Here is a 23,131-nt window from a genome sequence, read left to right on the forward strand (position 1 = left end):
TTAGACACTTAGAGCCATTAATTTTATCTTTCTCTTCCATTCTAATTGACTGGTTTCTTCCATTGGCATACAAATAAGAAAAAATACTCTTCTCTAAACTTTTTCATCACTAATAAATACCAGCCCTAATTCTTACTGCTCTCTTTTCCCTTTCAGTTTGAAGTTGTAATATATACATATTGTTTGCTTCCTTCTGTCAAAATTAATTCTTATCCTCGAATGTGAAGTAACACCATGGTAAACCAGCCCCAGCTACATTTCAATCCCTGCAGCTTTTCAGCATGATTGTTGCCTACACTTTAAGATATTATGCTTGTATTGCTGATACATTACTTATATGCCTGCTGTGACTTTGTCTGCATTGTAAGCTGAAGAGGTGATTTTTTTAGCTATGTCTGGTTTTAAACTGACAGATAAATTGGAAAAATAATGGCATGTTATCTTACAAGGCTGGAATAAACCCTTGTAAACTTTCTATTGATGTCATTCACAGAATGTGAATTTTCTTGTAAGTTATACCAGCTGTATACTGGACAGAAAGTGTTTTGAGCATCAGAGAGAGACAGCAAAGTCCTTGCTAGGATAAGGAGAACAGGTTTGCTGTCATAGGATTTCAGCATTGAATTCTTTGACCACTGCTTTTGACTGATGTTTTGTATGTGAAAAGCCAAAAAAATGAGCAAAGACGAAAAAAAAAAAAGAAACAAACCCTAAAACCAAGAGCTAGCTTGCAAGGCTTTCCATTTGGTGTGAAACCTCAGCTTCTGAAGGGGAGGAGAAGCTGAGTAGAGAAGGGGTTGCACCAAAACAGATTCTTCCAAGCACTCACACAGCAGATTGCTTTTGAATTGAGGATATCCAAAGTAGTAAAAGTCTTGCGTGCATTTTGTGGTGGCAGAGGTGCTTAGAAGTGATGTTCAGGGTGACTTTAGGTGCTTGTGATGCCTGAATGAACTGACCAGGCTGCAGAGTGCATGCATGTGTTGCAGGTTCTTCAGCTGTTGCTGCTGTCCCCAAAGGAGAGCAGAAATGCACATTATAAGCACCACAATAAGATATTGCAGATCAATTACTGTGTTTTTTTGACGAATTTTCTTCTTTTGGCATGTTTTACAGATAAGTAAGCAGCAACTCCAGACAATCAAAGATCGTTTCCAGGCTTTTCTCAATGGAGAAACCCAGATTGTGGCAGATGAAGCATTTATAAATGCTGTCCAGAGCTACTACGAGGTAAGGAGAGACAATGCAATGCTCTTATGAATCCCTGTCCTCGTCCCTATTCACAGATGGAGTTGAATTCTGAATTAATGATTTGTCCATTATCACACAGTATGAAGCAAAGGGTAGTGCAAAGTGGCTTCTGTCTGATGTCTGGTACATCACAGTGTTGGGGAGGTTCAGGGTTTGAATGTAAACCATGGAACAACCATAGCAACCCCTATGTCATGGTGTTTCCTTATAGTTTGATTAGGGGGAAGGCTGAAAATAATTTCCTGGTACTTTTAAACAGTGTATTCTAAAACAGGGAAGATGGCAAAATCAGTAAAATCAATGCCACATGCTCCATGTGAAAAATACCAAGAGAAATCTAGGCAACCCATTCAGTTCTTGTGGGAGTTTTTGTTTTGTATCCAATTGACTTTGGGATTTTCAGCAAGAGCCTTGTCTTCTCTTTGGCCTGACAGGTGCTGCAAAGCAAAGGGGGAGTGAGGAGGATGTGCATCTACAAAACTAGATGATACCAGAGAACATGAAAAATTGTTCATAATTGTGCAAAAGAGTAATTATGCATATCTGTCTTTTTGCTTCTCTTCGTATGCACCCCATAATGCTGCCTTTTATACCTCTGCTTGGAGGGAAAGAGTTTCTGGTTTTGAAGGAAATCAGTGCTTGTCATTTCTATGAGGAATGTTGTTTATTCTTTTGCTAGCCTTTCTGCAAACCACTTCTCTTTCTCCCTAGAGCTATTCTGTCACAGAAGGTGAAGATTTTGAATTGCCTACATAAAATATTTCTCTAGAAGTGCAATCTAAGAGGAACCAAAATCAGATACTAAAAGTGAAGAGAATTTTAACTCTATAGATATGACAAAAGCTGCTTCTGTGTAAGGAAAGCACAAATTATCTCTGGATTAACTCTATTAAACCAGTGTAGTAGTTCCTACTCCATCATTCTCTATACAGGAAGGAAGCCAAGAGTCATTTACATGTTTTATCAGAAAAAAATTGCCAAGGGATCATCACAGCTTCACTGAACAGGTGCTCTCAAATAAAGTTTTCAAGACCGAGTGAGGCTGTGTTTTAGAATGCAAGAGCAGCATAATCTGTTCAGATAAGATTATTGGACAGGAAAAGCAAACTGCTTAAAACCAGGCAAAATACATCCCTGTTTCACTGCTGGGTCTGGCTGTGTGCTGTCAGCTCCAGAAGTCCTGTGCTGTATACATGCCCCAAGTTACCAAACTGCAAAAGAGCAGTAGATTAACACTAAGTGTACACAAGCCCATGTCTTCAAGTGGACCCTTCACTGGCTCTGTCCTGTTTGAAACAGGCCACATAAAGTGTAATGCATCACTCTGTGTCCTTTAGCACAACTTTCTTTTTCTTCCTTTTAGCTGTTGGTCTCCTTTAACCAAAGCAGATTGACATTCTGTGCAGCTGAAGCTTGCCTCTGTGGCTGTTCCTCAGCACCAGCTGCAGTGGCACAAGGCAAACCCTTGCCACAGAAAGCCTCTGCCCCTCAATGTCCAAGCAGTGTTCCCTGCTGAGAGTGTTCTCCCTTCCTTCTCTGCACAGATGTGCCCCTCTTGGTTCATCCATTGTGCAAATCACAGCAGCTCCTGCTTATCTCAGCTCCTGCAAATTTCAGTTTTATTCGATTAACTGTCCTTCTGCTGGATGTTATCAAAAAATCAGCATTTACTGATTTATAAATCTGCAAGATGGCTTGGAAAACACACATCTGAAACTGGTGATCTCTGTGCAGGACATGGCTGATGTTTCTAAAAGGTCCATTTATTAATGGTGCAGAATAAGTTCATTACCTGGGAATGATTCTTTTTTTGCAGAGAAAAAAAAGGAAAGGGTGACATTGTAGATCAGAAATACATTTGCTGTTGCCTTGAATGTGTTTTGCATAGTCACATTTTGCTGTTAATTCTGGCTGTCAGGGTAAGCATGTGGTTGTCAGTCTTAGGCTAGTTCACAGGCTGCTATCAAATTAAAAAATTGAGTGATCTGCTGCTGCTCTGCAAAGCACTGCTGTGCCTGCAGGAATGCTGCAGACCCGTGTGCTCAGGCAGGCCCAGCATACTCCAACACACTGCAGGGGAGCTGTTCTCAGGTCCTTTCACTTCTAATGAGTAAAGCTTTGTCTGTCACCAGCACATCTTGCAGCAGCCACTTCAGTCATATGATGTAAGTGCTTCACTAGACCCATTTCCACTCTGCTTGGGCAGAGACACAGAGGCATGGTGGGCTCATCTGTGCTGTGGCAGGAGATGCCTGACCCAGCTCCTGGAGGTCAGTTCTCTTCTGCAAGGATTGGTGTGAGCACCCATGCTAAGATTTTGTTCTAGGCAATTCTTGGCTCCTGGCAACCCTACTAAGCAGTCCTACAGCCTGGCAATTCACCTGGTAGTTTCTAAAGAAAACAGGACAGAACACCTTTTTTTAATTTTTTTTTTTTTTAATCTATTTTTAAATTTTTTTTTTTCTTCCTATTTCATGGTTTCTGCTGCTCTGTGTCTGACTGATGCTCCCCTGTGCCTGCCTCCTCCCTGCCAGCTGCAGCCTTCCTTTCCTCTGCTGGCTCCTGCTCCACACCCAGGGAGGAAAAATCAGGGCTGAGGGAATATGGGGAGCCAGATCCCACTGCTGACGATGCTGGGGGTGAGGACCATGGATAACAGCCATGGGAAGTCATTAGCAGTGTCACACAGGTTCAGACCTGGGCACCTGGCATGGATGAGGGGACGTGGGAGCCCAGGATGTTGCAGTGGGGCTGGTCACTGTGACCCCTCACCATTTCCTGCAGTCAGTGTGCATCAGGAGCTTGGCTCTTGATACCCCTCACCCATTACCTGAAAGCATCTGGACACACCTGGGGCATTAGCACTCAACCTCCACAAGGAAACAAAGCACATGCTGCTGTTGTTTCTGCATGGACTCAAGAGGTTGTTGGTGGCATTCTGCCTGTCTTTTCTGCAGGGAGTGAGATCTCCCATCGTGATATTAGAAGGAAACAACCCAGCTCTTGCTCACCATCAGTTTTGATCTGGTCCTTGGACAAAACCCACTGCTTCTGCCAACAGATGCCTGTGCCATCAAGCATCTGGGAACATGGAGTACTGTGTTGCTGAATGGTATATAAAAACAAAATCTACCATGTCCTTAGGTCATCCTCAAGCTCTTTAATTATTGACAGCTGACAGATACACCCTTGTGAGGGCACAGCTTCTTTCCAAGCTGCTGTATTCATCAGTTCTCAGCATTATTAATAAAACAGCAGTTTTCTTACTAGATATTATTTGCTCTTCTGTGCTTAGGGCTTGGGAGAGGAGAGCTAAGACATTATCCCTGTCTCTCTAAACCTTCAGCTCTGTGTAGTTCCCAGGACATCTGTGGCCTGTGGGAGTCTGTCATGTTTTAACCCTTTTGCTGCTCTTGCAGTTGAAGAACATCTTTATGGAATGTTTTCTCCTCCCGTTTCTCCTGGTGTCAATGTTCTACATGTCTGCAAAGGTTCAAGCCATGCTGAACCATCTTGCACTTCCCATTCCTGGGACAGCAGGGCAACAGCAAGGCTCTCCTCTGGTGTAGTAGAATTAGGGTGTAAACCTGGTCCTTTCAGAGGCTTCCCAGGGCCTTGGCTACCAGAATAAATCCAGTGCAGTGTTGTTGGCTTCAGTAAGATGACTCTGCTCTTTCTAACAGGGCAGGACTTGCTTAGGTGAATGTAGTACAAAATTTTTCTTATTAAAACATCTGATGGAACAAAATAAAATCCTGCTTTTCCAAAGGGCATTTATGTATCTGGTGAGGCGTGACCATAGCATCACATCAAGTCCTAATTGCATCAAAATATTTCATTTTAGTGGAGGCAAAGCAGAACCTTCACCTGATTCCATTATGCTTCCCAAAGTAGAGTTGAAACCTCTGGCAACATGTGGCAGTTGAGTGAGGAGTTGGAGAATGTCCTGGCAGTCCATAAGCAGCTTCCCAGCAGTGAAACCACCTTTGGTGGTACTTAAGAGGGATTTTTTTTTCAAGTGACACAATTTGAAACCACCCTTTTCTTTGCAGGTATTCCTGAAAAGTGACCGTGTTGCCAGGATGGTGCAGAGCGGAGGGTGCTCCGCAAACGACTCCCGGGAGGTTTTCAAGAAACACATCGAGAAGAGAGTGCGCAGCCTGCCAGAAATCGATGGCCTCAGCAAGGAGACAGTGCTGAGCTCTTGGATGGCAAAGTTTGATGCTATTTACCGTGGGGAGGAGGATCCCAGGAAGCAACAGGCCAGGATGACAGCGAGTGCTGCCTCAGAGCTCATTCTCAGCAAGGAGCAGCTCTATGAGATGTTCCAGAACATTTTGGGGATCAAGAAGTTTGAGCATCAGCTTCTGTACAATGCATGTCAGGTAAAATGGGAATGGAAGAGGGTTTTTTGGGAAGTTTGCCAATGGGAAGTACTGCTGTTATGAACTAGAAACTGTGTCTGACCAGACTATTTTGGAGAGAACTTCTACCAAGAAAGTGGGGGTTGATTTATGGTGGGGCTTCTGCACTGCCAGTGCTGTTCTGGCTGTCCAAGTGGGCCTCCTTTTCTTGCTCATTTTCTTGTGCAATTCCATAGGATTGCTGAGATGGGAAAATTTTATTCCTCAGCTCTGTGTCTGGGTGAGCAGGTCTTTGAGGTGGTTAAGTGGGTTGTTTGCCTGTGGCTTGTTTGCCCTTCCTGAGTCACATCACCAGTCTAAATGACAGAGGTTCTTACAGCCTGTGATGTCAGTAGCAGGATCCCAGGAGTCCCTGGGATGGGTGGTTTATCCAGACTTTCCCAGTGGGATTATACATGTTCTCCTTAGGTAGAGGGAACTCTGTGATCCCTGAGTGCCTGTGGTGGAAGGAAAGAGCATCCCAAAGCCCCATGACCTCAGGGTAGTTCTGCTTGCACTTGAAAACCTTTCCCATTCATTTCCTTCTACCCCAGAAGGGCCAGTTCTCCAGAGCTGCATGGCTGGGACTCTGCAGGGCTGCTTGTGTTTGCAGCAGCTCTTGCTGAGGGCTGTCAGTGGCTATCCACACTGCTGGTGACCCAGATTACGGTCACCTGCTATTGGATATAAATATCACAGGCGGGATAAAGGATGCCAGAGTCACAGACAGAGTAAGGTGTGGAAAGTTTTTGGAGGAGGAGGAGCAGACCTCAGTCTTTTCCCTGTAATTCAGGGCTTCAGCTTCTTACTGAAATGAATACATTTGAGACCAATTCTGTCTGTCTTCTGTCTAGACATTTCCAATTCTTTTTAAGACACAGAGAATTATGTTTGATCTGTTTTTACCCCGTAAAGATCTTAGTTATCTTGCATTTGTTTATCTTCATCTCCGACCTTAATGGCAGAGTGGGGAGAAGATAATAAATGTCACTGAGTAATGTGTCTTCATAACAAAGACTGCAGTAGCCCTCATAAATTGTGTTTACACAGATTTTGTGCCTACATCCTCTGTTGGAAGAATTCTTTAAAATCAGAACCATAATGTTTTCAGTGATGTGTCAAGACCTGAGTCAGTTCTGCTGTGTTTTGGTTTATTTTTTAACTGAAACCAACTCCAGCTCTGTATCTCTCATCCTCCCTTGACCTGTACTTTGCTAAGGACCAGGGTGGCTTTGCGTGAGCGTGTGTGTGATCCTTCCCTCCTGGTCTGTGCTTCCCACTGATGCAGAAAACAGTGTTTGATCACAGCTGCCCTGCTTTGTGATCTCTGCATGTTAGAACCTTTCTGGCTGACACCATGAACCCAGAGGCTTCTCCCTGCAAATTGCCCTGTTGCATCAAGAGATCTTTTTCCTGCATGGGTTTTAGTCTGAAAGTGAAGGATTTAATTCTGGGTCTTTTCTAGTACTTGGAGGCAGTAAACCCATAATTTAAGCTTTTACAGAAGACACAGTATTAGCACGGAAGTTACTCTGGTTTTAATACCTGGATAGTGGAGATTAGCTATGCAAAAGGGATAGTCCTTTATGCAATGCAGCCTCAGAAAGCTGCCAGGTCAGTGGGTACTTTCCTGGGATGCAGTGGGAGTTGTTAAAGTGCAGTGATGCTGTGGGTTGGGACCCTGTTCCATGGATAAGAGGTCACAGGTTCTGCTCTGGGAACCCTTTTTTGATGCTGCTGTGGTCATGTCATCCAGGCTGTACCAGCAGGGTCTTTGGAGCTCTCTGGCCAGCAGCAGACACTTTGTACTTCTCACTTGCCATGGAGTACTGAAATTGCTGTTCACCATTATTCTTTCCACAGGGACTCAACCATTGCTTGCAGCCAGTCATGAGCTTCTCAGTGGTAATTTGGTATGGTATAAGCTATGCTTTTTTTTGATCTGAGCTTGTCTGCCATGCATGGGAGCAATTGGGAAAAGCAACCTTTTCCCTGGCAGACTGTCTGAATGCCATCATTCTCTCCAGAGTGGCAGCACTGTGCTGTTCATGCAGTTTATCAGTCAGTCACCTGTAATTAGAAAAGCAAAGCCCATTGTCCTCTGTGGAGGGGCTGGCTGGTCTGTGCTCTTGCTTTGCCCAGAGACTGTGCAAGGAGACAAGGGGTGACAAGGCTTTGTCTAGTTGTCCTCTAAAAGCATGAGCAGGAATGGTGCTGAGCACCCCAAACACTGCTGGTGCTTCTGTGGTCTGAAAGTAGATGCTTTTCTCTATGCAGCCTCCTGTTACATCACACTAATTGCATAATGATTGCATCACTGGGACTGCATCTCCATTCACTTCTGAGATAAATATTTTGTTTGTGCAGAAGGAGGATGATTTCTAAAGAGATTTTTTAATACAATATCCCCAGGTGGCATGAGATAAGTGTATTCTTAATGTGATAGCAGTGATTTAGCAGGATCTGAGATAGCAGTTATTGATAGCAAGGTATTAATGCAGTTGAAAAAGCTTTTAGGAAACAAAGATGGGAAGTGGTGTTGTAGCAGCATAGTTGTGAAGATTAGAGTGTTGTTAAGCACAAACTCTGACCAGAACACTTTAAATAATACACAGAGTCTTGTGCTTTTTGCATAACACATGCCACGTGGCTTGGTGTTTCTGCTCCACTGGAGTCAGCATGGGAATTGAGCATCTCTGGCTCCAACAGCAAGCTACTCTGCTGTGTGAGAGGTGTAGTGGAGGGACAAATGTGTTTCAGTCTGGGCTTTCTGGTCCAGAAATGGTTGGCAAGATTTAAGTTTAGCTCTTCTGCTTTGTAATTAACCTGTGGGTGTGGACGAGTGCCAGAGGAGCTGTTTTTCGTACATGTTGGACTATTCCAAACTTGGGTTCTTGCAGCAGTTGGCATTTCCTAGGGTACTCTGTTTCCTGCTGACCTTCATGATGGCTGAATTCAGAGCATCTCTGAAGATCAGGCTCTGGTGTTCTCCCTGTCTTGTTCTTTCCCAGCCGTAGGGTAGTGATTTACGTTTCTGTCTCAAGCTGTGTTTGGAAGTCATTTATAGTTATGGTGAGAAGAGCTGGAGCTGGTGCTGGTACAGTGCTGTTCAGTTCATCCTGCAGCAGGAGCAGGTTTCAGATCCTGTCTGTGATGAGGTGTGCAAGTCCATCCTCCTGCTTCAGAGGAAGAGTGGGCTCTCCCTGCAGAACTGCCTGAACTCTCAGGATTCACAGTCAGACTTTTTCTTTCCTGGGCCTGAAGTGTCCCATATACTGTGGCAAAATAACCTGAGCTAAGCATAACTCCCTTAGATGTTGGATTTGAAAGAAAATAACTAAATATAGGCATGTCCAACCTGCTGAGTGATGGTAATACATGGTCATGGTTTTTCAGCATCTATTTCTGTCCTTCCATATAGAAGGCAAAACATCAGAGAAGTGTGCATGTGTGGGTGGGGTGCAAAACACACCAGGTCTCGTTGCTGTCTGGTGGCTATTTCATATAAAGGCATCAAGACTTCTCACCAGTGCAACTGGAATTGTTTCATAAGTTTTGGGGCCCTGTGATTTTAACTAGGAAACATTTCAACCCAAATTTTCTCAAATGGAGCTGGCTTAAAACTAGAATTCACTGTTTTGACATTTATTTTCGCAGCTGAATTAGGACACTATGTCCAAAGGCTGACATTTCTCACATAGCATAAAGTTCCCCTGCCAAAAAAAAACTGACTCAAGTGTTTGATTTTAGCTCAAGTCAGTATTAGAAATGATTTGCTGAGGTGGTGTCTTGCCTTCTGCCCCTCTCTCATCTCTGCAGTTTGTGTGGATGTACCAAACTTGGTTTCTTCACTTGCTCTGGTGTGTTGAGCCCCTCATGTGCCCATCACACACCCAACATGTGTCAATCATGTGCCTGGCACACGGTCACATGGCCATCATGTACCCAGTGTGTGCCAAACACGTGGCGTGAGCTGACTTTGCTGACTTAGCTGAAAGTTGGAGACATCTCCTTTAAAATATATCCTAAATCCTTTCTGTTTGCACAGAAGCTGTAGTGGTACTTGGAAGCTGCAGCCCAAGTAGAGGCAGAAACTCATGTGAGGCACAGTGACAGCTCAGACAGTGAGATGAAGGCAAAGGTCATCTCGGAATAAATGTTTGATTTGTGTGTATCCTCCCCAGACCAAGTATTTCATTTAGTTTGTTGGGATGAAGAATTGCCAGCCGTGCCTTGTAATGAGCATTGAGTCCAGGGTTGTTCTGCACAGTGTGGAGTTACCTGTCTGTGCTCATCTCTTCAGTTCAGGGCCTCGGGTTTAGGATCAGATCCCTCCCTTCTGCTCCCTGTTAAAGCATTTCTTTTGTATTCTAGCTTCATCTTGAAGCTTAATGCAGTTCTGAGCATTTAAACACTAGCTCTGGCTGTAATGAGACCTGTGGAAGGGTGGGAGGTTTGCCTGGACCCAGAGCCCACCACAAACAGCCTGTGCTGGGGGTGGTGCTGGTGAGCTGGGACTGCTGCGGGGCTGCAGGCAGAACCAATGAACCTCCTTGGGCTCCTCTTTCCAAGGCTGGATGTGTGTGCCATGGACAACCAGCAGCTTTGGCCAGCACTGCTCTCCCCCTTGCAAATCCCCAGGGTATCAGCCTCACCCTGTGGCTTTTGTCCCCCTGTTTCACTATTTCAAACTCCTTTTGATTGTTCCACCTACTCTGTGAGCATCATTCATTCTCCCCCCCACTTAAAACGAAGCCACAACTAATAAAAATGGGTTAAAGTGGTTTAGAGATGATAAAAAGCCTCAAAATCCATAAAGCATCACGGTCTGTTTTCAGTAATTCTGTATTTATTTCCATGGAAACGGAAATGGCAGCCTGGAGCCTCTTGCAGGGTTGTAATTACTCCTGCAGCAGCCAGCAGCAGCTGCAGCTTCCTGTCAGGGCCCGAGCATCTCCCAGAGCCCGCCGTGATTTAGCACCCAGTGGGAAATTGAAGAAGGGAGAAGCGCTGGGAAGTGAATGAAATCTTCCCTGTCATAACAACACAGTGTAGATACACACACGTGGTCCTTTGGGGAGGAACGGGAAATTGCCCTTCTCCATCAGCTCAGCATGCAATGTTTTGAAGAATGATTTTGGCATGGGAGGGCAGAGAAACTGAGAGGGGACAGTGCCCTGTCAGGGCAGGGGCAGGGTGGTGCCTGGCTCTGCTGGACCCTTGTTGCCAGATGCATCCTTTGGAAGGAGTTGCTGATGGAGGTTACCAGGAGGCACAGAGAGGTGCCATGAGTGTCCCTGTTGGTCCCAGGCAGTGCAGAAACAGTGACTCTGTGTGTGATGTCTATAATTTGGAGCAGGAAGGGTGTCTGAGATGGGACATCTGTTAGCTCCAGCATCCAAGGAGAGCTACAGGGAAGACCTCAGCCAGTTGGAGGGACATGACAGGGCAGTGAGCAGGGTGGCCCTGCCAGCCCAGCAGTGTGCCACAGTGCTGCTGCCTTTTGGGGAGGACAATGCAGAGATCACTCTCTGCCAGGGTGGGACCTGTCATCATCCAGTGTCTGATTTGCACAGATGTGTGGGCCTACGTGTGCACCCATTAGCTGTAGGATCAGCTTATGTTACGTGCTGTTATGGACTTCGAGAGCAATCTTGGCCCCTGTAATTAAATTTAAAGCAAATTAGCTCTTCTATTAAACAAAATAAATCTGATGTAGCCTAATGCTGTATTCTCCAGCTATGGCTGATCAATTGCTCCTGCAAAGAGCAGGCAAATGCTGCTGAGCAGATGGTCTTGGCTGAGGCATGGTCAATTAAACTAATTAAAGATGCTTTCAATTAATCAGAGGGTGTTTTAACCCTGTTAGCTGCCAGTTGGGGATGTGTTTTTGTGTACTAGGAACTTCCAGTTCTGGCCCTTGTATGGACTTCTTCTGGTTTTCAGTCCCTTTACAGAAACCAGGCCAAAGTGTGCATCCAAAGAGCATATATCTAGCAGAGAAATTATAATGTCATGCATCAATAGTGAAGACTTCAGTTGTTTTCTTCTAACACTAACCAGAGATGTTTATTAGCCTGAAGAACTCATTTGTAATGAATCCTTCCTACCCTACCTCCTGCCAGCTTCCCTCTGGGTTTAGGAGTGTGGCTGTCTCTCCGCAGCCTAGACAAATGTCCCTTGTTCCACCAAAACAAGCAGTGGCTGTATTATTTAAGGGACAGAAATTGGTTTCAGCATCCAGACAGGTTCTGGAGTAGAGGAGCAACCTCTTATTTCAGCTCTCTGCTGCCATGCAAAATATCTTGGCTGCTGGGAGCCCCTCTTCCTAGGGGCTTTGGAGATGGGTTTCATTAATTATTTGCTGCAGGAGTCCATGAGGACTCCTCTGAGCTGAAGCCTTCTTTTCAGAATCTGATTTGTCACAACTGGGCACTCTCACCATTTCCTGCCCCCCACTTCTGATCTGCTCCCCTGCCCTTGCTCTAAGGGGTGACACCACCTACCAGCAAGGCAGGAGCCACCAAGAGAGCTTAGTCTCGTGGAAGATCATGCCAGACATTCTCAAGAAGCAGCAGTAGAGCGGAACCATGCATAAAGCCCAAGAGCAGCCCCCTCCCTGGGCTGCACAAAGGGCTGCAGCCTACCAGGACCCCCTCCTCTGCCTTTCCATCAGCTTGCACACATGAAATTAGAAACAGTTGTGCTTTATCCAGAGGGCATGTGGACAACTCCTGCTTCAGCAACATGGATCCCTGCAGGTATATTAGTGCTAAACTCAGGGTGATTTTCAAGATGTTCGTTCTTTATGAAATGATAAAAACCCTTTTTTACACTCATCTAATTAATGAGGTGTTTTTGTGGTGCAGTGTCAGCTGAACACTCTTTGTTGCCTGTGTGGACTGATTAATTTTTTGCAGTTTAAGGCTTAAATTACCATCAAGATATCTCTTTCATTTATTTTTGTGTCAATTGGCCCATGAATACTTATCATCTGCATTCATGCTGCAAAGGAATGCATAAAAAATAACCATGGTTACCTTATAAAACATCATATCGATGACTTGATATTTCCAATCTACCTTAGCCCCTTTATTTAAGGACTGCTGTTTCTCTTCTTTCATTGAAAAATAGTTCTTGGCATGACTTTTCTGCTGCTGTTCTGGTGTCTGCTGCCTCTGCAAGTACCTGGCTGCTTCTACCTCTGAGAGAGGGAAGGTTGGGAAGATGGATCTTTCCTGGCATGGTTGTGCAGGGAGATGCTGAAGCACTGGGGAAGGTTTTGCAAAAGCTTGAGAAGTAGGAGAGTCCTTGAGCATCACTAAGTGTGAAAATATTGGAGAATTACAGCTTGAAACCATTTTAGTGGAGAGGACATTTGGGAAGGCACAAAGTACAGACTCCAGAGGTGTTACCTGAATTGGTTTTGGCAGAGGGGAGACTGAAAAATGGGGGAGCAAGTGGAAAAGAAGTTGCTGATTTAGAAAAAAACCACTTTACATTGAAAAACCCAATGATCCCATGGAGTATGTTGCCACTGTGCAGGGTAGTCCAGCCTCAAAACACCTGGTGGGTCTGCATGAGGAGAGCCAAGCCAAATATTGTCCATTACAGGGGAGAGAGAGTGATGACTAAATGTGCTACATCAAAATTAAATGTTTGTTGCTGATCTTCCCCTGAAAAACTAAATAAGCAACTAACATAAGTGCAACTGAGATGGGCTGGAGTGCAGTTTCTGAGTTGGCTTCCATGGGGTCTGGTTCCAAGGTTTCCAAAGGTGGGACTTGACTCTCAAAATGCTGTCTTCATTTCAAGCAATGTCTCTTGCTTCCCTAACTTTGAATTCAGTGCAAGCTACTGTACATGAAAACCAGTTTCACAATGTGGAAAAACACTGTGGACTGTGTCTTGTTAGGAAACGAAAATGTCACTCTTCCTGTTTGTCTTTCCCTCAACCAGAGATGATGAGCAGAAGACATGACAAAGAAATGCCCCCACTGGCCCCTTTTGGAGAACGTAATCTTATTTTTTTCTTTGAGCAGCATTTGTTCCCTGCAGTACATGTTCCTGTCAATCAGCCCAGGAGGCCCTGGGAGACAGAAGGGGTGTTATCCAGACCTCTCTCTCTTTGAGCAAGGAACTGCTAGCTGCAAAAGAACCCATATGTGATGCTTATCTTAAGGAAGGCTGGAATACTTAATAAGACATAACTGGTGCATGACCCTGCACTATGTTAATGCCTCTCTTTCTCTTCCTCTTCCTTTTAACTGGAAATACAATGGAGCCGGTAGAATTTAATTTTGCATGTAGGTCTTTAAATCTAATTTGAATTCCACATGAAAATCTCAATGCTTTGCAGCACTTCAGCCCTCACTCATGTATTTTATCAGTGATTACCTTCCTGGGGAACTTCTAATGCCTATCTCAGGAGCAAAATGGGAAGATGCAGTCATACTTGCACATAGTGGGGTTATCCGTGGTCATGCTGGCTTGTGCCAGAGCTCCAGGGTCTTTATTCCAGCACGCAATGTCTTGTCAGAGAGCCTGGACTGGTTCCCACTGAGCTGTACTAGCCTAAGGTTACACACTATTCTTTTGGTTTTCTTTTTATCATGTTATATAGAGAGATCATTCTTCTGACATACATCATCCACTAAGGGAATATTTTGAAAGTTCTGCATTAATATTTTACTAGGTTTTCTCTAATCTTATTTCTGTGGTTTCCTCAAGGCTGCTTCTTTGCAGTCCATTTTGTGTTCAGATTTCCAGAAAAGGGAATTATTAAAAAAAGAAAAAAAAAATCTTCACCAGACTTTTCCTCCAGTCCTTACATTTCATTCTTCAGGCCACCAGTGTTCCATGCAACTTGAAAAATACTTCATGTCACACAGCTTGGGATGTGATAGACAGTATAATTTTAATTCAGAAGAAACTTTGGGAGTCAAATGGATCAAGCCATAGAAAGTACTTCATGAATATAAAATGCAGCTGGATTAATCTTCCAGTTTTCATCTAAAAAATATCAAATTAAAAAGAGAATAGGTATATTTCTTAGCAGAAATTAGATGCCAAGAATTTTCTTCAAAAGGATATCAAAGTAGGCACATATTTGTTCCCACTGAACTGACTGTAAATTGGGAAATGATCAACAAAGTAGATTTCATGCATTTTAAAAGCTCAGCCTCAATATCCCTAACTTACATAAGCTGCTCCTTACCTCGATTTCAGTGCTGAGTTTTCATATTCAATACACTACATTTTTTTCTGGAACATCTGATTCTACTCATGTTTGTGAGAAATTCACAAAAGTGCAAGTTCAATACAGAATTGGATGCAACACCACTTCAAATACAGCTTCTCATGTATTTAAAAGGCCTGTAGTAGCCTAAAATCATGTAAATACTGTGTTGGCATCCATAGCACAGAATTTGTTGTATAATGCAGGGAAGTAGTGATGTTTTCTAACAGCAGTGATCTGTGCATGTGTTTTTCAAGTGTTGTAGCCAGCCTTTGGTCCAGTTCTTTTGTTTCCGACAGAGAACAGCAAGAAGATGGGGAGGTGATGGCACAATATTATTTGTCATGAAGTGTTTGTGGAAGCATTGATAGCTGTGACAGGGAAGTGAGTGGAGTTTCCCAGGAGCTCTGTGTGCCAGCCCTGAGTGCTGGTGGCCCAGGAGAGCACAGTGTGGGGTGGAGGTTGGAGTCTGAACCCTACTGTGCCCCAACCACAGCCAGGTCCCAATGCCCTGTGGCATTGGTGGGACCAGGCTGCCTGCTTGTGTGTTCAGGCTTGAGCCTCAAGCATTCCTCAGATGTGCAGAGGAGGAGACAGCTAAAATTACAGGCATTTCCCACAATGAATTAATAAGAACAAATGCATAATTTTGCTGTCCTCTTCTGAATGTGCTGTGAGGGGAATGATGTTTGATGTTTAAAAAAGGTGCTGGGGAGGAAGCAGGCACAGTGACCACAGGTCAGGCACCCAGACTTTGAGTTTTGGTCGAGTACCTGCTCATTCTCGTAGCTGCAACTCTGTGTCTTGCCTGACTGCTGCCTGTGTCTGCAGCTGTACTGGCAGCAGCAGCAAAACTGCACATCTCCAACCATCATTAGTCCACAGGAGGGAAAACTGGGCAAGGTCTACATTGATGGTGTTTTACTTCAGGTATCAACAGAAAAATGTAAAAGTCAAAATACTAAGTCATCAACAATGGTGTGAGATCTCCAAAGATAACACAAATTGAGTGGAATGCTGGGGGGTGTAAAGCTTTGCTCCTTGGCTGTTCTTAGCAGAAGGAGCATCAGTGATGAGTTCTCTTTTTCCCAGACTGAGGACCATTAGTTGTTGTCTTCTGTGGAGAGTTTTGCTAAATATAACTATCTTCTTTTGTGACCTAGTTAAGTCCAAACTTGACAAGGAGGAAGCCTTTTGGGTATTTTAAATGATAAAATTCCAATAGTGGAGTAATTAAATGGTCTCATATTTCTTCTCAACACCAGTTATTTCTCATGTTGATATTTCTGCCAGTTTGTTGGAGAGCTCATGTTGTGCAACATTGGTGGAATGAGCTGCAGGCATGTGTTTGGCTGCCACTGCCAGGAGTCTCATGCACCCGCGCGTGGAACTGAGACCAGGGCTGACAAAATAGCTGCAAAACAGAGATGTTGTTCATGGAGAAATTATTGACACAATAATTTGATTAAGTCCCATGATGCCTGTTAGGTCTGATGAGAATGCCATTTGCCAAGCACAGCATTTTATTCTGTGTTTTAAAATCACATGAAAACCCAGTGCTCTTTATTTCTATATGCAGGGTGTAATATCAGCAACAGTTCCTCATCACGGTACTCACCATCCCCTCATAACTTGAAGTCTTATTCCCTTCCCATACATATCCAAATTGTCAACACAAGCAGATAGTGGTAAGACAAGGGGGAGGCAATTTTAAAGTGAAAGAGGAGAGCATTAGATGAGGTATTAGGAAGAAATTCTTCACTGTGAGGGTTCTGTACTGGCACAAGTTGCCCAGAGAAGCTGTGGATGCCCTGTTGCTGAAGTTTTCAAGGCCAGGTTAATGGGGCTTAGGGCAACCTGGTCTATTGGGAGGTGTCCCTGCCCATGGCAGAAAGGGTTGGAAAAAGATGGTCTTTCTGTTCCCTTTCAACCCAAACCATTCTATGATTCTGTATTTCTATGAAAAATGTAAAATATCAAGTAGTCATTTTCATTCACCTTCTAACCCTGCTCTTCATTGACCTTTCTGCTTGTAGATTTTCTCTTTATTTGCCCATTTGCTCCATAGCAGTGGATTTTGGCTGGCAATAGTCTTGCTCAGATTGTTTGGTATCAGTTGAGTGTAAATTAACTTAAGGAGCTGTAGCTGCCACTGTCAAAATGATTCCAAAATAACTTTGTGTGGGAGAGTGATGGTCAGGTCAGACACGAGAAGAGAGGTTTGGGTCTGCTTGAGGGGAATGGAGTTAGAGAGGATAATGCCAGTTAGATTAATAGAAGAGCAATGCACTCCTAAATACTGGTTTATATGCTGTCAGAGATTTTCATGTTGTAGTGGTCCCTCCTGAGTGTGCAGCAGCAGCAGTATTTGGGAAATATGTTTCCCATGAACATCTGCAGTATTTGAGATGAGGAACACAGGTTTCTTTGAGGCTGGTGCAACAGCTTTCCTCTGGGAACTCCCTGCTCCCAGCATGGTCCTTAGCAAAGCAAGAGGAGAAAACTGGACATGGGTTTTGCTACATTGGTGAGCTGCTGTTCTCTCCAGGGGTACCAGCTGCAGCCCTGCTGCTCCCCCAGCCCTGCCTGCTCAGTGCTGGGGGGTGACTCTGCTCCTTTCCCTTTGCCCAGCTGTGTAACTCCTGATCCTCTTTATTAACAGTCAACGTAGGCAATTATTCAGGGTCACTGACTGGCCAATTTGTTCTGGCTTTTTGTATGGCAACTGCAAAACAGCTGAGGATGTCTGGCAGGCAGTAGAAGTTTTATTTCTATCAATTAAAATAGCAAAATATATGTTCAATGAGATAATTTGGATCATTACACTTTCCTATCATAATGCCAGTGGCAGTTTCACCCATTGTATGGACAAAAACCTAAGCATCATCAATGAAAAAAATAATATCTATTTCTATCCTAAATATATGTGTAGAAACCCTGGCATTGTAAAATCAGAGTATGTGCCTGATCTGGGCTTTGTCATTAGTGATCTTGGGAAAGTGTGATGTGTTTCAAAATAAGAGTGGTTTTCTGGATAATGACAATAAAAATACGTTTTGTTTAACCAGATCAGTGGTTATCACCATCATGTGAAGCACCATGTGAACCACTGCAAGCCAGGAACTTCCCTGGTGTCTGTATCTTATATTTTGTCTTGTCTGCAGTGGCGGTAGCAATAGAGCAGGGGATGATGGAGGGAAGGGCAGGACAGGAGGCACATCTGTCTCCCTAAGGCATCCTGCCACACTAGCATGCCACAGCAGAAGAGAATCTCTCTCTGCACTGTTGTCTAAATTTACTCGATGCCAGATATCAGTCAAAAGTAAATCTCTCCTGTTCAAAGACAAAGAATTAATAAGAATCTTTAATAACAAAACTCTGTGCAGAGGCTGCTGGGAAGGAGTGTGCCAGGATGGGGAGCAGAGGAAGAGAAAAACGGGTCAAATAAAGTTCTGCTGAGAAAGGAGTAAATGCTCATTGATAGCATGAAATTGGATGTAACTGTAAACTCTGCTGGAAATGAGTTGGCCTGTGCCAGTGTGATCCCTGGAGAAGGGAAGGGCAGCTGACAGCAAGGAACAGCAAGGGATGGTCTCAGAAAAATTCACCAAGCAAACTACAGTTCAGCTTGGAACAGGAGTATTTAAAAGTGTCATTGGCTGGCTGCTGCAGGCTGCAATGATTCTGCCTTAAGATGAAGCAAAGCTCATCCCTCTGACTCCTCTGGCAGTGATCTGCATGGAGAGCTTTTCCAGCTGCTCTGGGATGCTCTGGAAAACCCTAGGGAGGGTGTGTGGACACAGCTGAACTGGATATGGGCCAGTCCCACCTTGCTACAGCAGTTTTCCTGCCCTGTTTTCCTGCATCTGAAAACACTGTGCTACCCTTTTTTACCCGCTTTTCTCAGAATGCAAGCCTATAACCTTCAAGAGATCCTCAAGCAAAATTTAGAGGAAAATCAGGTCCTTTTTTTTTAATCCATACTCCTCCTTTTTTCTTGCTTTCTTTTTTTTTTTTTTTTTTTTTTTTCCTGCTTCAAAAGAGGCCCTGGAGAGGACTTAAAGGTAAAACAAGCAATGAGGAAGTACAGGCTGTCATAAATAGTGTTGAGACAAGAGTCAGACTTGCAGTAAGGTAACAAGGTACCTGAGAAAGTGGTGACAGAGTTGTGAAAGGTTTTCAAAGCTTGTGTCTGATTGATGCCTTGTGGGCATCAGCTAAGGATTCTCAGGACACTGGTGGGCAAGGAGAACAGGATGCATCCACAGCCTCAGTGGGTGTGCTGAGGTGTCCAGCCATGGTGCCAAGCCTTTGGCATGTGTGAAGATACCCCAGGAGACATTGTGAGAAGCTGTTGTCTTTCTATAAGGCGGTAAAAAACCCCTCTCCTATATCCCAATCTGGAATCTGTACTATAAAAATATGGTGGAAAGGTCTTGAGAGTTATATGAAGGGAAAAGGAAGAACTAAAATTTTGACCTGGGGAAATGGTCCAAGTAATTTTTTTGCAGATGTATTGGAACAAAGATTAACTGTCTGTGTACAGGAGCAGTAAAACTGAGATCAAAGGAGTTGTTTGTGGGAGTCAGGATCTTGGATAGTCAGGGCTGGGAGAGCTGGGCAAAGGTTGTGCAGTCTTTCCCTCACCTGGAGAATACACTGGATCTTTTTCTATCAGATATGCTTAAGTTTAAATGGAAGGTCAGGCCTTAAAATAGCAATTGTATGCTGAGTTTTTACTGGGGATGTACAAAAGGTTGCACAGCAAGGGGCAAGTGGTTAATTTGGGCTGGGAATCCATCCCATGGCTGGACAGGTTTTGGACACCATGAAAAGTGTTATTGCTGAATACAGAATCAGTTATTTAGCTGAACTTTGTCTAGGCTGGTTATTTCATTTTAGTGTGCAATGGAAGTTGTGGTGGGCTCAGAAAAAGAGTCTTGCAGCCAGGAGGATTGGAGCTGTTCCCTGGCTACCTGCAGCCAAAAGCCTTTGCTGTGGAGCTGCCCATGTTAGGAAGCAGGGCTGGCATGCGTGGAGCTCTTGGTGCTGCACGGCAGTGAGGATGAGGTGATGGCAGATGAGGGGACACTGCTTTGCCAGATGAAGTTTGTTACAAATTCCCATCTGCTCATAAGCAGAAGCTATAAGGTTTGTGCTTGTACAAGTAATTATTTGTTATACATTTTTAAACATGAAATCTAGTCCAAACGGCAAATATTTTTAGCGTGTGTCATTGTGCAGATAAGAAGGCTGCCAGCAGCATAAACCAGAATAACTCTGCGTGGTGATTGGGCTGAGATGGGATTTTCTGCTTTGCCCATTTTCTCCTCCCCACGCTTGGGTTCTCTCAGCTGGGCTCCTGCTGTCATGAGCCAGCATCTTGCAGAGCTGGCTGCCTTGTCACCCCCTCCATTCATTTTACCTGTGATGGAAAGCACATCTGGCACAGCTGGGAGGTGTTTGGCTGGGTGTGAAAATGGCTCTGGAAAAAAAATGGGACAGGATTGCTGCTTTTTCTCCCAGGGGAATATGGAAGAGGCAGCCTTACATCTCTTAATTTTCAGCAAACACACTCTGTGGAGTGAGCCTGCACATGTTTTATAACGTAGGCAATTTGGGCTGAATGAAGCATTTTTTTTCAGGTTTTTTAGGAGCTGGTTGAATTGTTTCAGCAATGTTTTACCCTCCACTCTAAATTCCACTTAAAAAAAAGTGGGAAAATGGATTTAAGATGGATCTGAGCATTTTAGTAACAGGACAGCTTAGGTTTTTAAGGTTGCATAAAAATGTAGGGAGGAAAACAGTCTGAAGATGAATGCTTTTTGACAGGGTAGGATCTGTTGTGGATTTTGCTCAGCCTGTGAGCCAAATGATTTTGTTATTCCCTCAACTCTCACACAAGGTCACAGCATAAAACTCAGTTGATTTCTTTGCACCTGCCAGGCAGCACAGGCAGGTACCAGAACATTTCCCAGCTTTGCTGGTTCCTAGGAAGAGCTCCCTTGTTTTCATCCACCTGTCTTATCGGCTTTCTCAGCATTTGGGCTGTCCTGTCAGAGCCTGCTTTTCCCTACTGCTTTACCCTATAACTCCACTGGAGAAGGAGGGGGATGCAGAGGGTATGCAGCAGGGACAGCAATCTGACCCCATGGGTTGCACATATGTATTATTTTTTCCAGTGCCCTGAGCACTGCTCTCCTGCCCCTGATTTCCATAGATCTTTGATTAATAATAAGAAAGAGAGGGGAAGGGTTTCAGCTGTAGGTTCCATGTGTGTCTATTCCTGTGGGTTTATTGCTGGTAACATCTGGTTGTACCTTCATTTGAAGTAAGAGGGTGGTAAGAGCAGTGCAATTTTGACCAGGTTACAGAGCAGAATGCAAAAAGAAACTGAATTCCATGAGAATGCTTCAAGCATGGCTTTTTTCCTTTACTCTCTTCACTGATGTTTTTTCCTAATTTTTAAGAAGTACAGCAGCAGTTGGCTGAGATGAACAGGTGCTGCAGACCTGCAGTCGTGGTTGCACTCTGTCTCACATCTGGATTCTAGCTGTATATTTTGCACTTCTCTCTTACATGTCTTTTTTTTTTTGCGTATAAAGGGCATTGTTCTCAGTGAAAGCTTAAAGGGAAGCTTGAGGGTAGACTCAGATGAAATGGGATCAGAGAGCAGGTTATCACCTTATTTTTTCAGAATGCTGCCACGCAGAAAGCACAGAGGGAATTCAACAATAGCAGAGACTGTAATACCACACTCCCTGTGTCCAGTATATTTTCACTAACTCTCTAAGCAAAAACCTCCTGCCCTGCTAACAGTTTCAAAGGAAGGAGGTCATGCCTTGCTGAATAAGCCCCATTTCCTCAGAAAGCAGGAGATGACAGTGTTTCTGCCAGTGTTTTCTTCTCTGGAAGAGTCACTGTGCAGCTACACTGGGGCCTGACTCATTACCCAGCACATATCCCACCCTTAAATCCATAATCTTTTGTTCATGGAAGTCTGCTGCAGAGGACTGTGCCATCTGTGCTGGCATCCCAGCCCTCTCCTTCAGGCTGCCCATGGGGTTCAGGGGTGGTGGGTGCTGCTCTCTCTTCTCCAGCTGTGTTGTATCCTGCCATGTGCCAGGGCTGAGGTAGTCCAGCCTGGGTTGGGATGGATGTATCGGGCAATTCGTATTTTACTTGCCTTTAAATACAAAGAATAGTGAGTGAAACTGTGAAAAAAACTCTCCACCCACTGGGGATGGAAAAGCTCTGTCTGGAGGTTCTATCCCTACTGAGATCTAAGGAAAGATAATGGAGAGGCAGTGGGTGAAGCCCAGAGTGGGACTGGGGGAAGCTGGTGTTGGTGCTGTCATGAACACAGTGCTCAGGTGTGGGAGGGGCAGGGACAGCCTCGGCTGGGGGAATAGGGTGGACAGACAGAAACCTGGGGGTGGTGGACAGATGGACACCTTGTCCTTCTGCTCCAGCTGGAGCAGGCTGTAAGCAAACAGCTCCCCTGCACAGGCTGGGACAGCAGAGCAGATTGAAAGCTTCAGATAATAATATTTCACATGGAGAAGGCTGTTAATGACAGGGGATGTGATTGACTGCCTTTTTCTGTTGCTGCTGTATTAGCTGTACTTAAATCAGCTTACATTAACTGCAGTTATATTTAATGGTCTCTGTCTACATGGCTGAATTCTTAGATTGTTAATTTTCAATTGCAAATTGTTTAATTATGTCTGAACTTTTCATAAATATTTGGAACGTGCGTTAATATTTTCTATTACATGTGATACATGGTCTGGAAAAAACTAATTGTTCTTAGTGCTTGGGTCTGGCAGTGTCCTCAAAGCCTTGATGCTCTCTTATCTGCAGTTTCTTCCCTTCACAGCTGATGTGTCAGAAATTGAGGTCTGTAGCTGGTGCTGTGTGTGTGTTATGGTCAGGAAAGCCATTTAGGATTCATTTGGCTCCCTGACAAGAAGAAAGGGAAATGTTTATTTCTGCAGTGTGGTAACATGGTGAAGACTGGAGGCTCATGACACTACATGTGTGTATGATTGCTGTGGTTCTGGAGCCTGCTCTGAACATCAACATAAGATCTGGAAGGCAATGGTTCTAAGACTAGGAGAAATATTGTGTAGATGGTTTGTCCCCACCAGTAAGGGGACAAGGATGGTGCACCCCTTGGGAGGACCTGCCCCACCTGCTGAGCTCTCCCCACACATGGTACCTTGTGCTGTATTCCTCC

The 23,131-nt window shown here is 44.3% G+C and overlaps 1 protein-coding gene across 18 annotated transcripts in view; it reads left to right on the forward strand.

Moving 5' to 3' along the window:
- Positions 1-23,131, forward strand: part of CADPS (calcium dependent secretion activator) — a 204,919-nt gene that overhangs the window by 39,083 nt on the left and 142,705 nt on the right. For all 18 annotated transcript variants that reach the window (XM_033071283.1, XM_033071286.1, XM_033071294.1 and 15 more), the window contains exons 2-3: positions 1,117-1,230; positions 5,304-5,636. In XM_033071283.1, the coding sequence (XP_032927174.1) occupies positions 1,117-1,230; positions 5,304-5,636 (447 nt within the window). The remainder of the gene's footprint in view (positions 1-1,116; positions 1,231-5,303; positions 5,637-23,131) is intronic.

The sequence above is a fragment of the Catharus ustulatus genome, chromosome 13 (genome assembly GCF_009819885.2).
Source record: "Catharus ustulatus isolate bCatUst1 chromosome 13, bCatUst1.pri.v2, whole genome shotgun sequence".
In the NCBI taxonomy this organism is placed as follows: Eukaryota; Metazoa; Chordata; class Aves; order Passeriformes; family Turdidae; genus Catharus; species Catharus ustulatus.